Genomic DNA, 16,563 nt, shown 5'->3' on the forward strand with positions numbered 1-16,563 from the left:
TTTGTATTCAGTAAGCCAATGCCAAGAGCTGTGCAAAGTGTAGTAACCTAGAACAGTCTTTCTCAACCAGGGTGCCGTGGCCCCCTGGGGTGCCTTCTGGCTCTCTTAGGGGGTGCCTTCTGGCTCTCTTAGGGGGTGCCTTCTGGCTCTCTTAGGGGGTGCCTTGAAATTTTTGCACAGTATCTTGCCTTTCTATGGTGCAGGCAGACTTCTGGTATGAATGGAGTTCCTAATGTAAATGGGGGCTCTGATGTGAAAGGGGGATGTTGATGTGAAAGGGGGGCTCCTGATGTAAAGGGGGACTCTGATGTGAAGGGGGCTTCCAATGTTAAGTGGAGCTTGTATGTGAAGGAGGGACTCTGATGTGGAAGGAGAGGGCTCCTGATGTGAAGGAAGCTCTTAATATAAAGGGGGACTCTGATGTGAAGGGGTCTACCGATGTAAATGGAGGCTTCCGATGTTAAATGGTGCTTGTATGTGAAGGAGGGGGGGACTGGGCCGGGGGGCAGGGTGGCAATTGCCCACCCCCTGGGCTAAAAGTTGCCAGTCAGCCCCTGATGTGAAGGATGGATTCTGACGTGAAAGAAGAGGGCTGATGATGTTAATGGAACTTCTAAAGTAAATGGGGACACCTGAAATAAAGGGAGACTCTTATGCGAAGGGGCTCCCGATGTTAAGTGGTGCTTGTATGTGAAGGAGGAGGGACTCTGATGTGGAAGGAGAGGGCTCTTGATGTGAAGGAAGCTCCTAAAGTAAATGGGGAGTCCTGATGTAAAAGTAGTGGGCTTCTGATTTGAAGGGGGACTCTGATGTGGAAGGAACCCTATTATGTTGTGTTTTTGCATGGGGTCTCCCTTTAAATCCATACCAGACCCCTATCTGGGATAAAGGTCTAGTATGTATTTTGGAGGGCTGCACACCATTTTTTTTTAACCTTTTTACACTTACAGTTTTTATATTTTAGACTGGGGTGTCTGGAGATTTTGCATATTGTTAAAGGGTGCAGTGAATGAAAAAACGCTGGGAAATGCTGACCTTGAGTGACTAATCAGATTTGACTTCATTCTAGTCACAGATTAATTGTTGATTGGTTGCTCTTTAGAGGATAAAGCTGACCACACATTGCTTGAAGCTCAGCAAAGTCCTGCTAACCCGACCAAAATTCGAGCAGCATGTGACCCCCTTAGGACCCCTCCATTTGACAAATGTTGATTATTCGGCTTTTGTTGATGAAGGAATCTTCCGCTGGGCCAAGCTTCAGTATCTTGCTCGTTGGCTCCGCTGGCTGTCCAAACACCTGAACAATCTGATTGGATGCAGACACTGTTCAGGTATTTTCTATGGTCAGATGGAAAAAGTGCAACAGATTCCTCCATCTACACTAAACTGTGCTGATAAGGGAATCTCCCACTTAGCCAAGCTTCAGTATCTTGTTAGTCGGCCACACTGGCTCTCAAAATACCTGAACAATGCCTGCATCCAATCAGATTGTTAAGGTATTTTGACAGCCAGCGGGGCCGACTAGCAAGATACTGAAGCTTGGCCCAGCGGGAGATTCCTTTATACACACAGTTCAGCGTAGATGGAGGAATCTGTTGCACTTTTTCCATCTGACTATAGAAAATCTGCAGATAATCTATAGGTGTATGGCCAGCTTTCCGATGGAGGAATCCCCCACTGTTTTGCATTGTATTCTGACAGCGGCCACTTGCTACTATCAGAATGCCCAAACGGAGTTGCAGCTACATCCATGCCAATGAGGACAAGGGCCTCTTCCCAACAACCCTGGCACAGTGGTTGTGGGGGTCTGCGGGCAGGAGGGCTCATCTGCATCTGGGTACCCCTTTTCATAAAGAGCCATTTAGATGCCGCCGCCCTGTGAATGAGTAAGGGGTAGTTGCTACCCCTACTCATTCACCCAAAAATACTGAGAAAAGGTAAATAAACATGCCACACATTGAAAACATCCTTTATTTGAACAAAAAACAAAAGTCATTTATTTAAAAAAAGGCTCCAATGATGCAACAGATTGTCAATCATGTCGTCCAGCGATGTAATCCAAGTCAATCACGATGAACGACGCCCGCTGACTCGCCGAAAACAAAAAAGTCTCGCCGCTCGAGCAAAACTCCTGCCGCAAATGACAGTGCCGGCCCGATTGTAAACAAATGGGCGAATCGAGTTGTGACTTCACGTCTCCCTCAGCCTATTTGTTGTCATGCCATGACAGCTTACTATCCTCAAATGGCATAAAAACAAATGGGCGGTGCAAGTCCTGTGACCTCAAACACAATGGGGGGGATTAATTAACACTGGAGCAGACAAAACCTGGAGCAGCTGTGCATGTCATCCAATCAGCTTCTCTCTTCAGTTTGTTCAGTTACGATTTCAAAATGAAGGAGAGAGGCTGATTGGTTGCCGTGCATAGCTGCACCAGGTTTTGTCTGCTCCAGTTTTGTTCAATTCCCTTCTATAAGTATAACTGCAGAAAATGTCTTCTTTTTTGCTGTAAAACACTGCAAGCTATGGCTGTAATATTAACTCTATCAAGGTATCCCCCCCTAGTCGCTCTCTATCCCTTATGTATAAAATGTTATTGAAAATAAGCTCAAGAGGCTCTTTGTACTTTATGAGAGAATGGGAGAGGGACATGGGTGTGACTTTTTCGGATGCACAGAAGGACCAAATACTAGCGCGGGCCCATAACTCATCTATAGATTCCAGAGTTCAAGAAACTAATTATAAGGTGCTTACCCGGTGGTATCGGGTTCCATATTCTTTGGGGAAAATTTATCAAAATGTCTCTCCTCTATGTTGGAGGAACTGTGGGTTACAGGGGACATATTTGCATGTGTGGTGGGAATGTCCTAAGCTTAAACCTTTTTGGCAGGATGTTAGAGCACAAATACAGACCACTCTGGGTGAGACTCTACCGTTTTCTCCAGAGGTCTTTTTGCTGCATTTGATGCCGGTGTCAAAGGCTAAATACAAAGCTACAGTTTTGCCCCATCTCCTAAATGCAGCAAAGAGGCTAATACCGAGATATTGGAAGAGCCAAAAGGTACCCACAAGAGCAGATTGGGCAAGGCAGGTAAATTGTATTATGGAATCTGAAAAGTGGATAGCAATGGGTAGAGAGAACCATGATGCGTTCCTCAGTAAATGGGATATTTGGATGGATTATAGCTTGATGAACCTTTAGAGTGGGAACTTTGGGGGAGGGTTTTGGAATATGGAAATATGTATTTTTTTTTTTTTATTAAGAGGGTATGCAATGTATCTTTTTATTTGTTATTTATTATTATTTTGTTTTTGGTTGAGGCTTTTTTTGCTAGATTCATGACCTATGGAGTTAGTCTTGAATATATATTTGCTATGGGATATTGGTAACTCAGGAAATTTTCTTATTTTTCTTATGTTCTGTTTGTATGGAAATGTAAATGTTTTTGAATTGGTAGAGATAAAATTATAAATAAAGATTTAATTAAACTCTATCAAGGTAACCCTAGCAAGGCCATTTAAGACTCATGGTTTTTTTTTTGAGTATATGTGTAGTTATGTGCTTGTTTTTCTTTACAGGGACAGTTCTGTGATGTCTGTGACATATCAGATCCTAACAAAGCATACCCTGTGTCCAATGCCATAGATGGAACAGAGCGATGGTGGCAAAGCCCCCCATTGTCATTGGGGTTGCAATACAATGAGGTCAATGTCACTATAGATCTTGGTCAGGTAAGAAAAATGTATGTTTTATTTTATTTATGATTGTTTTATGCTGAATGTGTAGGAATTACAATATTTGACAGCTGTCACCAGAACAGGTACTCCCTTCAGGAACTTTCCCCTGTAGTGGTGTTCCAGTGCCAATTTTTTTTATTTTCCGGCATTTTCTGTCCAGGTGACAACAGGAACCAGGACAAAAATGTAGAGTGCACCTCTTCAATGGGTTACATATAGCAATAAAGCCTGATGCCCTAGGAGACTAGGGATTAGAAAACCGGACAAAGTTTGGTTCACCAGATCTACATTGCTAGATGACCCGATTGATGATGGATTTACTTTTTTTTTCTAACTTAAAAAAGGACTTTTTTGGTGATGCAACTTTACACATGGAATAAAAAGAACTTTGCCTGGAGAACCTTTGGAGTGCTGGTGACTTACTGTTTTGTCCATCTGATCCAGTGGCGCCATCCACTGTCATTTCAGCACCCCCCCCCCCCCCCACACTTTTGCCTTTGTGGGTGATCAAACATACAAACAAACGTCTAAACATACAAACAGAGGCTGTTTGTATGTTTAGACCTTTGATAATAAAAGGTGTCATCCCCTTACATTGATAATTGGATTTCCCCTCATTATTTATAAACAGTTTTATTTATGGTGACATACATTATGTACAGTAATATTAAGTATAAAATTGGATGAAAGTGAGAAATATTACATCCAGATATATACTGACAAAGCATATACTGTATATTACCAGCTTATTACAATGGTATCATATAAGGTTGTTGTAAAGTGCAACAAAAGGGTATGTGGAGGACTTGTTAGTGAGATGGTCCACACTGAGTGCAAGAGTATCTCCTCCCAGACTGAGTTGAGAGATTAGTGTGGATTAAAAATGTTCCTGCTCAGGAAGGGTGTGTATAGGGCAAGGGTCAGTATGTAAAGAGAGGGGAGGATGGGCGACTGAGCAGAGGGAGGATGACTAACATGGATAGTGGAGGTAGAGGGGGCAATATATAAGGACAGGAGAAAAAGAGGGGTACGAGGTAAAAAGGGGAGAGAGTCTGCTCTCTGCAGGGTTCCAGGGTAATATGGCGCCCTGGGGGTCAAGTATCTCTGTTGGTGGTGTCAGGAAAGCTCAATGAAGTGTAGAAACTTGATGTGGTGTGTACTGTGTCCCAAAGGGTTGTAGCTTGGAGCAGGGACAGAAAATGTGGGTACCCATACTCGTATTTAACTTGTTTAATACGTAAGAGACCTTGTACCATCTAGAAAGCATTATATATCCCACTTCTTGAAATTTGTTTGCGATGGAGAATTTGTGGGTAAAATATAATATGCTCTCACATTGTTGCTCGGTAAAGTTCACGCCCAGTTTGTTTTTCCATTTCTTTTAAAAAGGGGGGAACTAAACTGTTGGGGGGTGGACACAAATGTATATATTGTAGAAAGAGCATGTTGTTTGGGTGTCTTTCCCTTGCACATTCCTTCATTCATGAGGAGGGGCCTATCGAGGTCCCGAAGTCTAGTGATAGAGAATATATGGGATAGAGTTAATGACTAAGCTGTTACGAACTCCACATATCTAGCTGTGGGTCTACCAGGGTCCTGATTTCAGTGTATGAAAGCTACTTCTTATTTGATATAAAATCTAAGAATCATAATTTACATAAAGCAGATGGTGAAGGTTCTTATTTTCCAGGCCCGGTAGGAAAGCTGGATCCTAACATTAGGGGCTAGTGTAGACAGGAATGGAGAGAGGCAAGCAGTTTCCTGGCTGCCCGAATTGTTATTCCAATAGTTGGGTCCGCAAGAATCTCAGGAGACAGAGGTGAAGAGGGCTATATGAGTCCTGCTACAGGGCGAGAGGATTCCTTCTGCTCCATGGTGACTCATTGTTTATGGAGGTGGTTGCTGCACCAGTCTACCAGTTGAGTGAGCTGAGCAGCTTTGTAATAGAGGGTAACTGACTCCCCACTGTGATTAAGGAGGGACAATACTTGTTTGTGGATCCTCTGGGAATTGTAGACCCAGATAAACAAACTGAATATGCAGTGAAGATGACTAGAAAAAGTGTTGTGGCAATTTAATTCGTAGCCTTGTAGAAGATAAAGTATCCTAGGTAGGACCATCATTTTGAACTGCACTAGCCAAACCAATTGACAATTGGTGCCATGCTTAGTTTTCATTGTGTTTAGCAGGGAGGTTAATTGGCTTTTAACAGTTTACTGAGATCAGCTGTGATATTAGTTCGTAAGTATTTTACCTGGTGTGCCGCCCATTAAAATGGGAAGTGTGTTTTATTGTGTGGGAGCCGGAGTTAGGCATTAAGATATTCAGAGCCACCGTGGAGTTTGTTTAAACTAGTTGGGATCTTAGTGTGCCATATAGTTCTGTCTATCAGCAAACTTGTTCAGAAAGTTTGGTAAGTATAGTCATTCTGTCTATCCTAAATTGTTGTAATAATATCAAAACTATATTTCACTGAACTGTCTTTCAGAGGGCTTCAGAAAATATCCTCTGTCATTGTATATTTCTGTGTTCTGGTTGCTATGGTTGCTATGATCTGTGGATCATGCAGGAACAGAGCAATCTGAAGTCTAACTGACCTTAGACCTTTATCCTAGATAAGTTTTATGACTGCAAGTGAAGGGAATCATTAGTTTAGTATGAACTATGACAAGGAGAGGCTTTTATCACATAACATATGGGAAGGTCAGATGGAAAGGTATGCAGAAAACTCAGAAAATGCCAAGAAAATAGCAAGTATAAAACACACATACAAAGACATCCTCTATGTAATTGTCAGGGAGTAAATGCTCCATAGACCAGAAAACCTGCAGAGGTTCAAACTCCTCTCTGCTCTATCCAAAACTAGCTGGAGTCCCACTTTAAATCCATTTATTCTTCTAGAAATACTTGATACATTGTAACAAACTTTAGCTAAGATATAATTTAAGAATACTCATAATTCGATTTTTCTTTCATCATACTATATGATGAAAGCATTCCCTTATTTTAATGTAGATGCAGCTTGACATTTTCCTGACAGTTTCTGCCTAACTACACAAAATTCCACACATCTGTTATGTGTACTGGCTACCATTAAATGCAACTGCTTACATTGCTTACAGATTTGCCGTAATACCCATACCGACTTATAAAGCCTACATATAAATATTTTAAAATGAGTTCTTTATAAAAGCTTAATTTCAGTTTTTGTAATTGCCAATTTTGAATTGCAGTTCCTGTGCTTCAGATGTTCTGCCTTTATACTACAATAATAATTTGTGATTTTTTTTTCTTATATGGAATTGGTTGTGTGGCAGGTTTGTGTTTCTGTACTGATTTTTTCTAATTTTATGATAAAAATGTAATATATTGCATCTTATCAGTCATTAGATGTGGTGGCTGCATTCGTTTTCTTTTTCCAGCTTTTATTTCCATTATTTTTACCTGGTGATTCTGCTAGTAACACACTTCCCTCCTAGGGTGACAACACACACTCACTGTACTGTATTTAGATAGTAGCAGGTTGTTCTCTAGGATAAGTCTACAGAAGCCTCACCCTCTCTTCTCCTCCATAACATAGAGCTATCTCCCAGGTATCTCTGAAGACTGTCACATCTGTAGTCCACAGAGATAGCTAGGAGCAATGGAACTTATAATAGCACGGCAGAGGAAGTTATCAGCTGACAAGCCTTCTGGCAGGATCAACAGGTATTTTTTTTATTTCTGCGCTTATGGAACTGATATAACAAAATTATTTCAGTGGTATATTTTAACAAACTGAACAGGACTAAATCAATTAATATCATTATTAAGGTTTACATACACTTTAAAGAAAGCTGTGTGTTGCCGATGGAAGGCAAAACAAGTTTGCTTTAACCCCCTCCATCACCAGTGACTTTTTTGACATAACTTTCCTTTGCTCTCCCACTGCTTTGCTCAGTGCTTCTGAAGGAAATAACTGTGACCTCTAGGTATGGACGATCATATGACAAATCAGTGTTGTCACATGGGCAGTCCATAGCCCTATTTAAGTTACGCTTCCAGAGGCTGAAAGGAGTGGCAAAGGAGTAAAGGAAAGGTAAGTACTACTGGGAAGGTCTGCATTAAATTGAACCTATTGCTACTGATTGTGACCTCCCATTCACAATCAGCAGTTTTTTTATATCGAAATGTAAACTATAAGAGGTCCCAACAACAAAAAGAATCAGAGAAAGATGATAAATGTCCATTAAAGATGGTTCAATAAAAGCAGCAAATATAGCAACTGTAGACTGAAGCTGCATATGGAGTCTGCATATGGCTGCAGGGCCAAGGTTGTCTTGGGGCAGAGTGACCCATAAGATTTAGACTTGCTTAGTAAAGGTCAGCCATAGGACTAAAGGGAGGGTAAGGAAGAGATCCAATACAATCGGGCATTAAGGACAACTTGTGGGATCCTGTTGTATTTCAAAACCCAGTTCCAGAAGATGTAGAAGAACATGCTTACAAGAAAAGATGAAGGCATGGGCCCATACTTTACCTCTCAGTTGTGCCACTAGGCTGTTAATTTTGTACACAAATTGGAACACTTGATTTTTATTATGAGTTCAAATTCTTTAATCAAAATGAACTAGAAAATAAAAGACATGGTTTAGACAATAACTAAGTAAAAAATCATTATGCACAGTAAAGACACTGCATGTATAAAAATAAGTAACAAAGCTGTCACGTTCATATTATATACTTGCTATATTAGTGCTTGCTCAGGTGTAGTCAGTAGTTACAAGCAGGGCAAAAAATAGAAATCATGGGGCCCCATTAGGGTTGCCACCTTTTATTCCATTAAAACCCGAACACTCTAGAGACGCACAGAAATGTTTTGGGGAGAATGAGTCGTGGCTTATTCATATGTAAATTGCGCCGCCCATACATATGTAAATATCACAGTCGAAACTATTTTCAGTGGTTGCCCCTGTCTGCCTGACATCTTGTGTCCGGGTTTCAGCTGCCATGAAACCCGGACACAACATTTGTGTATGTGACGTTGGGGAAAAGGCATCATTCTTTATTTGCATGCTTGTCCTTGGTTATTGATTTAAAGCATTTTTACAAGGAGCAATTTACTGTTGTCTATTCTTCGTACTCTGCCTTTTTTTTGGCACAGGTTCCTTAGTTCAGTTCTTCATTCATTTACTTCTACTTGATGTTTTAGTTTTGGGTGTATTTAAACAAAACTATGTGTTAGCCTTTCAGTGCAAAGCAACAGTCCTTCTCACTATATACTTACTTATCCTTCCCTCCACCACCACACCATTCAATGCTAGGAGCCACAGGAAATACATGGTACTCCCTGGTATTAGAATACATGTGATTCCCTCCATGTGAAAAAGCTGGGCAATCAGTGCTATCCTACAAGTAGCCCATAACTGTGTGTAAGCTATCATTTCTGCACCTCATAGTTTACACAGGACCTTCCTGTATACCTGGTGGCTAAACAAGTGGTGGAGGTGTGAAGGAAAGTAAGTATATGCTGCTAGGGAGGGCTACATTTAAGTGAACCTGTTGCTTTGCCTTGCATGGGCAAAGCACAGGTTCAGTTTAAGCCTAGACTGACTGAAATGAATGAAATACAATGTTAGAGCAGCCATACAAAACCTTATTCATGTAAAGGAATGTCAGTAATTTATTATCTCTTACACTTGTTGAGTCATGTAGGAGATAAGTGTTATTAACACCATTATTAATCAGTTTTTATCACCCCAGAGGAACTGGAATGCCTGAAAATAATGATAAACTATTTATCTATACAAAGGGAACAATTATTAAAACATTAGTTTAAAAGGGAGCACAGGCATATCTCTTGTGTTTATGTCCCTGTGCTATCACAAAAATCTGCCCATCCATAAGCAGTCACAATCTAATGACACCATGTTTACATCTCAGATGGCCTGAAAGCTGATGCATGATCCAGGAACTTGTAGCAAGTCAACAATTGTGAGATCATTGGGGAGAGTAATGCTAGAGTTCTGCCAGGCATGTATAGGGGTTACCATGGTTGTCTGTCCCTGTATAGTGTGTCATGCAAAACCCATCCTAGGCTTCTCCATACTGTGCTTCCAGTGTCAGGTTTCCCTTTAGCATTGACGATCAATGCTAAATCCTGATGAAGAGACCCTGTGTGGCCCCGAAAGCGCTTGTTTATGTGACAAGGAACTTCAATAAATGAAGCCTTTGCTATTCTAAAAGGATTGGTGTGCTGGTGACATTTCTACAATGTCCTGTCAAATCTGGGACCCCTAGCAAGTATGTTAAGAAGCATTGGTGCCCTTATCCTAATTTCCAGCACTCTGGACGAAGCAGACCATGAGCTGTATAGAAACTGCATGGATTTGGACTTCCCAACATTTACTGACATCGATATTTAACATGGTCCAGAGTGAATGTATTATTAGTTTACATCATTAATCAAGACACCCACATATTCAGCACAAGTATATTACCAAGTCTAAGCAGTGAGTTACTACACATATAAGGGTTTTTCAAGGTTTAGGTGAAGCACTGTACTGCTAAAAAGATAAAAGATCTGTTAACTTGTGGTTCAAAGGTTAGCTGACAAATTCCCTATATGAAGTGTATGACTCTACACCCATATTAAACCAAATAGGGTCAGTTGGTACATATTGGTAAGTTAATTTGCTCCTGGGTAAAATTAATCACAGAGGCTATTATGCATTTGAAACGGTGGGAGGAGAATCTTATAGTAAGCCCATTTAGAGCCAACTGATAGGAATCATTTTTTATACTTATAGGTGGACATACCTAATAAATTATAAAAATAATGGTATCACAAAATAAATAGTGGAATGAAACAATAACCATGTAGACCACGTGTGAAACACAAGGCCAGCCTGGCCATTTCACGTGGCCCTCGCACCCCCCTCATCTCTGCCCTCACCTCGTCTCAGCAGTCGGCAGGAGAGAGCGTGAGAGAACACTTTGGATATACTAACTAGGGATGCACCAATACCAGTATCAGTGCCGATTCTGGGCATTTTGACAAGTACTTGTACTCCTGAAAGTTCCCCCGATACTAAGCGCCTATACCCAGCAAGGTCCTGGCAGCCTTCCTCTGAAGCCTTCCTGTTTACAGCACTGGCAACAAATCTCCTCCTTACTGTGAATCCACTCTGCCCACACCCACCAAGACCGACTGGGACCCCTGTTGAGACTGCACAGCCCGCCTTAGACCCAGCACTGCCCAATATAAACCCAGCACAGCCCACTTGAGAGTCCGCACAGCCCAGCATAGATCCAGCACAGCCCACTTGAGAGTCCGCACAGCCCAACATAGATCCCGCACAGCCACCTTAGAGTCCACACAGCCCTCTATAGAACCTTACTTAACCTTACTTAAAATATTTCTCACTATACAACTTACCCAATTTTCAACCCAGTGAATGTCATCTTCACAGGACTTTCGCCATTCATATTTCTTGTTCTATAGCGCTAACTCTGTCCAGGGTGCTTAACCTGTGTTTAGGTTCAGTACTTGGACTGAAAAACATAAACATTGAATGCAGATTCACCACTGAAACACTAAAACTGCCTTACTGTACATTGACTATTCCCTAGATTTTGCTTGCTGTAACATTTACCAACAGCACATTTGCCAGCCAGTGTCATCAAATTTACAGCTAATCTGGTATTGCAAATGTGAATGGATTTGCCAAAGTATTTATCAATATGCCTCTAGCTTTATTTATGGGCTTTCATGGTGTGTTGTTTCTTTTAATTTGATATTTTGCTGTATTTAGCTTTTAGACTTTTTTAAATATTTAATGTTAAAACAGAGATTGATATTTCGTGTGCCTACAGTGTGGCTCTTTCTACTTGAGGGCACATTTTGTCATTTATAAATGTTTTATGCCCTGGCTCTAGGAGCCTGTTTGATGTTTGGCAGCAGCGTGATTGTTGCATGACTACTTTATACTAGCAAACTCAAGTAAGAACATGAATCAGCACAGCAACATTTTACTGTTGGCTCAATGCCATGCTATTCCAAACATGTTCCTCTTGGCTGGGTGTTACCTTGTAAATTAAATCAGGAGCCTGCTACCAGGTGTATGCCGCTGTTACATGCTCAATGTTTAGCTCAGTGGGTCCAAACCAATTTTAGGTCACGACACCGCACAGTGAGACTTCAAATGTGGCACAGGGCATCATACAGTCAAACATTTTGTGGACGCTTGTGTTCTAGCACATGACAGGCAATATTCGGGTAACTCAGTGGAATATATATCACTTTTTTTCTTTTTGTAGAAATTATCCAGTTCATGGTTTGAACTGCTCGGAATCCTGTACTTGTTGGAGTAAATCTTTCTTTCTCCCTCCACAGTGGTGGTGCACTGGTTAAAGCTAAACTCTTGCCTAACATAACAAGTTAAAGATGATCGCCAATTAAAGATAAACTAACAAAACCAACTTTTTGCTGCGATAGTCAGCTTTAATCCAGACATTTCTTTCTTTAGTACTTATTTCTGATGCTAAATGCCCTCTGTCTGATGGCCAGCATCACATAACCCATTACCTCTGAGCTCAGGTCATCCTGGATTGTCCTAGTCTGCGGCTAGACAGTAAAAGGAGAAGCAACACAGTGATGAGCTCTGTCACTCTGCTTTCTCCTTCTATCAACATGCTTATTGCCAGCACCTGAACTGTCTGGCTCCTTGTTCTGCTTTTTTCTCTCACACTTCAGCCCTGCTGTACCGGGACCGCAAGAGGCTGATACAATATCAAATTTAGGTACTTATACTGCTTGCATTAAAAAAATGCATGTAATGATGTATTACTGATTACAGAGCTGCATTCATTTGAGCCTTTTATATCTGTATGCTTTAAGATCTTTTTTCCTTCCCTGTCTTAATATAGAATGGGCTGGTGACCCTTATCTGTGCCTTATTCTTATGCATAGAGTGGCATCAGGGGCCATTACCTCAAAGCCAGACTAGAAGAATAAATGGATTTAAAGTGAGACTCCAGCAAGTTTTGGATAGAGCCCCCAGAGGGAAGAACTGCAGCCAGTTTGTTCTCAGGCATTCAGAACATGGCAGTAAGGAGAATCAGTGATTTGCCCATGTAGCACATATTCACCTTTCCTTCATTGCCTGTCACTGTGTTTGGCTATTAGTAGCAGTAGAAGCCTCCCAGTGCAAATCGCTTAAGCCATGGTTTACACTGTGACAGTACTGGTGCTTGGTGATTGGCTCAGAGCTTTCCTGTGAAGTGAGACACGTGGGTCCTCCATACCCATAAGGCAAGTGGGTCCTATCCTGAGGCAAGTGGGTCCTCCATACCCATAAGTACCTGGTATTTCCTTTGTTACCTTTGCTCCTGGCAGCAGCTCAGAATGTCCAGGGATTAAAGTATGTGCTGCTGTGGTGGTGGTGATAGTGGTGGGGTGCGGGGTGAAAGCAAACCTATTGCTTTATTAAGTAAGTCATTATGTCCCTATTCCACACACACTAAAAACCCTCAAGCAACAACCTAGTGTCTGCCAGCTCTGGTGCTCCATAGATCCATTATTCTCCGAGGGCATACTCTGTCTTCTTAATCTCCAGCTCAGTGTATATGCTTGACTCTAATAGGTATGCAGATCACTGAAGATAGTAACAATGCATCTGCCTCAAGGAGGTTAGGCTGTTTTCTTTCTCTTGGAGATACAGTGCTCCGTTTTTGCTTCACATGCTTGCTAAGAGTTGATATATATATATTTTTTAATTAAATTGGACTTTTCCTTTAAGTACAAGGATGCAGCAACCAGTAGTAACCAATTTATCAATTTATCAAAGTCGGAGTGTAGAAAATAAGACAATTTTGCATTAGTAGTTATAGGTTAGTGTACTTTCTTTGTTTCTTGTTCCCTTACTGACTGAACCCGTGACCTACATACCTGGCTTTTCATATGAAGATAATATATCTCTATTTATGACACTAGTAAGCAGGAATGATTGCACTGATAACAAACTATATATTCCAATTTTCCACTACACAGTATTTACACATAATGGGATTTTTTTAAAGGTTTTTCATATTCTTTAACAAATCAGCAGATGTAGCAATGTAGTAGTAACAATGTCATAATACATTGTATAGAGTAAATAAAACAAATAGTAAAAATAAGCAAGACCTATCGTTCAGAAAGCTTTAAGGCTTATAACAAATTAAAGAGGTATTACGTAGCAAATGCCATTGATCAAAGGGACAGAGAGAAAGAAGAATAAAGTAAACAGGTGAAAAAAAAAAGACCACTGGAGAACTGTCGCGAAAAAAGATGTTAAGAAAAACATAATAGAAAAGAATACCTATAATATTGCAGCCTAAACATTTACACTGACCAAGGTTTTCAGACACAGAAGAATAAATACAAATGACTTTGATGTTTAATGAAACTGCAATAGGTCAGGTAAACCAGTTAGTAGAAAAAGTTTTTTAAAATCACCAATAAGTCCATATGTTATTACACATTATAGTCTTTGAGGCTACCAAGCTGTAAGTCTTTCTTAAATTGAAGCTCTGCAAGGTAAAAGATTGGGAATAAAAAGATTGGGAGTGCTGCTCCCAGAAAAATTCCATTGGCTGCGTGACCCAACAAACATCTGGAAATGTTGTGTCACTTTTGATGTGCCCAAGAAAAGAAAGACAACATCAATTTTAAATGGACTTAACCTGTCTCTTGGGCAAATAATCCTCCTATGAGATTTTTCACTCTGCTGTTTCTTAGCTTGGGGCCTAGGCTCCAACCAAACTGTGCTGCTAATCTCCAACCCAATAGCCCTGTTCATATAGAGTACTTAATTCGCCAGCCAGGCACTTTCATTGGATCGCGGTCAGCAAGAGAGCAAGACTTAGCACATGGATGATTAGGCATACAGTACATTGCCAAGGGCTAAGTGAAATAATCTCAGATGGAGCATATAGGAGGTTTCTGGACAAGAGTAGTAACAGCATGCCTGTTCTTAAGCACCTCTTTTACTTTTGAATAGCCAGTAGAGTGGAAACCAAGCTGATTAGGTCAAATTGTCCTGTGTAATATGCAGTATGCTATACAATATATGCAACATGATATGAAGTATGCTATGCAACATCCAGCCAGCAACTTAAAAAGCGAAAACTGTATTTGCTAGATTTATCTGGGACATTATTACATAACACAATTTGTAGTCTTTTTAGAACAGAAGATATTCACATGTCTGATTCCATTATAACCCGAATAGTTATATTTTCTCATAATGCAATTTGGAAAGAGTATGTGGCTGCATAAAATCCAAACAGAAATTCAAACACTGCATTCCCAATTCTGCAGAAATACCTCATCAACCTGTGTCAGGACCAAAACACAAATGTATGTATATGCTGACCCTCATGTTGACCACCCACAGCGCGAATTGTGGCTACTTCCTGCTTAACTGTCTGCAATTTGAGCTATGGCCCTATAAGTACCACCCACTTTTTCAATCAACTTTTGTTTAAGTAGCCGGGTGAAAATGTATTGACCAAAGATTGCCTGCATCCAATCAGATGCAAGCACTGTTTGGATATTCTGCAGCCACGGGAGCAGTAACTGCTTAATACAATATCCAGGATATAATCATTTCTTTTGTTGAACCTATGGGGCTGAATGAGAGAACTCTAACAGTGTGGGGCTACCTTTATGCATAAGGTCAATAAATTGGAGGGGAAAACAGCCTGGGGCTCAAAGCACAGTTAATTAAACACTTGAAATCTGCATACATTTGTATTTTAGATTTGACATGCGCCAACATTGGTACTGATCTTGACCAACAGTAGTTGAACATTATATTTGTATTTATATTTTCAGCTCTTCCATGTTGCTTATGTTCTCATCAAGTTTGCCAATTCTCCTCGTCCTGATCTTTGGGTGCTAGAGAGGTCTACTGACTTGGGAAACACATACACCCCTTGGCAATACTTTGCTAGTAAGTACTAATTGTTTTTATTGTATATTGCATACATTCTTATATGCATTATTAGTAAAGAACGTAAGTAAAATATAAATATCAAGATTATTTTAACGAGTTTCAATGCAGCTTATAATGCATATTTAAACCACCCAAGGGTTACCCAAAGTCAGTTCAGGGTAACATCAGTCTTTGAAAAACAATGATAAAATTAACTTTACAATATAGCCATAGAATTGTAAATAAACTTCAAATTAAAAGCAGAGATGAATCTTTATTTATACGGTTACTTTTTAGATTTTACAGCTTAATGGCTTTTTGGGGAAGGTATATAAGTTGAGGAGAATCCATTAGGTTTATAAATAAAAGGAGTGAAGTGTAAGAGTAAAAGAAGTGAAGAAAAAGGAGGGGAGGAGGGAGGTAGGAGAAGAGGAGACAATTACTTATTAGGAAAATAAAAAAAAGCAAGGAGGACCAAACTTTCAAAAACTGTGAGAAACGTGTGAAATTGCCATTCTTTGATTTTTGCTAATCATTGTGCCCAAAGTGGGGGTTGCCAGGAACTAGCTGTAGTTTGAGTGGTTTATAAGTTTATTGAGAAATGTTTTAGCAGGGTCTTTGTGAAGATTACAATGACAAAATGTATTGATAAAATTATACACCCTAATCCAAAGGCATAGCACTCAAGTACATGTCAACCATGTGTGCCTTCTTGTCTGAAGCTTTGGAAACAGAAGTCAAGTAATATGTAATACACTTGGCTATTCAGGATGGAGTTACAGTAAGTACCACCTGAATAGGACTCTGGATGAGTTCTCCAGGGCAAGAATTATAGGAACGTTTAGGTATAGAAGTCCATATACCCCCC

General features: G+C 40.4%; 1 protein-coding gene across 1 annotated transcript in view; it reads left to right on the forward strand.

Annotated features, from left to right (window-relative positions):
- The window catches only part of LAMA3 (laminin subunit alpha 3), a 160,340-nt gene that overhangs the window by 8,643 nt on the left and 135,134 nt on the right, over window positions 1–16,563 (forward strand). Inside the window, exons 2-3 of the mRNA XM_018566742.1 lie at window positions 3,580–3,732; window positions 15,596–15,713. Of these exons, the coding sequence (XP_018422244.1) occupies window positions 3,580–3,732; window positions 15,596–15,713 (271 nt within the window). The remainder of the gene's footprint in view (window positions 1–3,579; window positions 3,733–15,595; window positions 15,714–16,563) is intronic.

Source organism: Nanorana parkeri, unplaced genomic scaffold, assembly GCF_000935625.1.
Source record: "Nanorana parkeri isolate BGI_ZX_2015 unplaced genomic scaffold, ASM93562v1 scaffold971, whole genome shotgun sequence".
Taxonomy (NCBI): Eukaryota; Metazoa; Chordata; class Amphibia; order Anura; family Dicroglossidae; genus Nanorana; species Nanorana parkeri.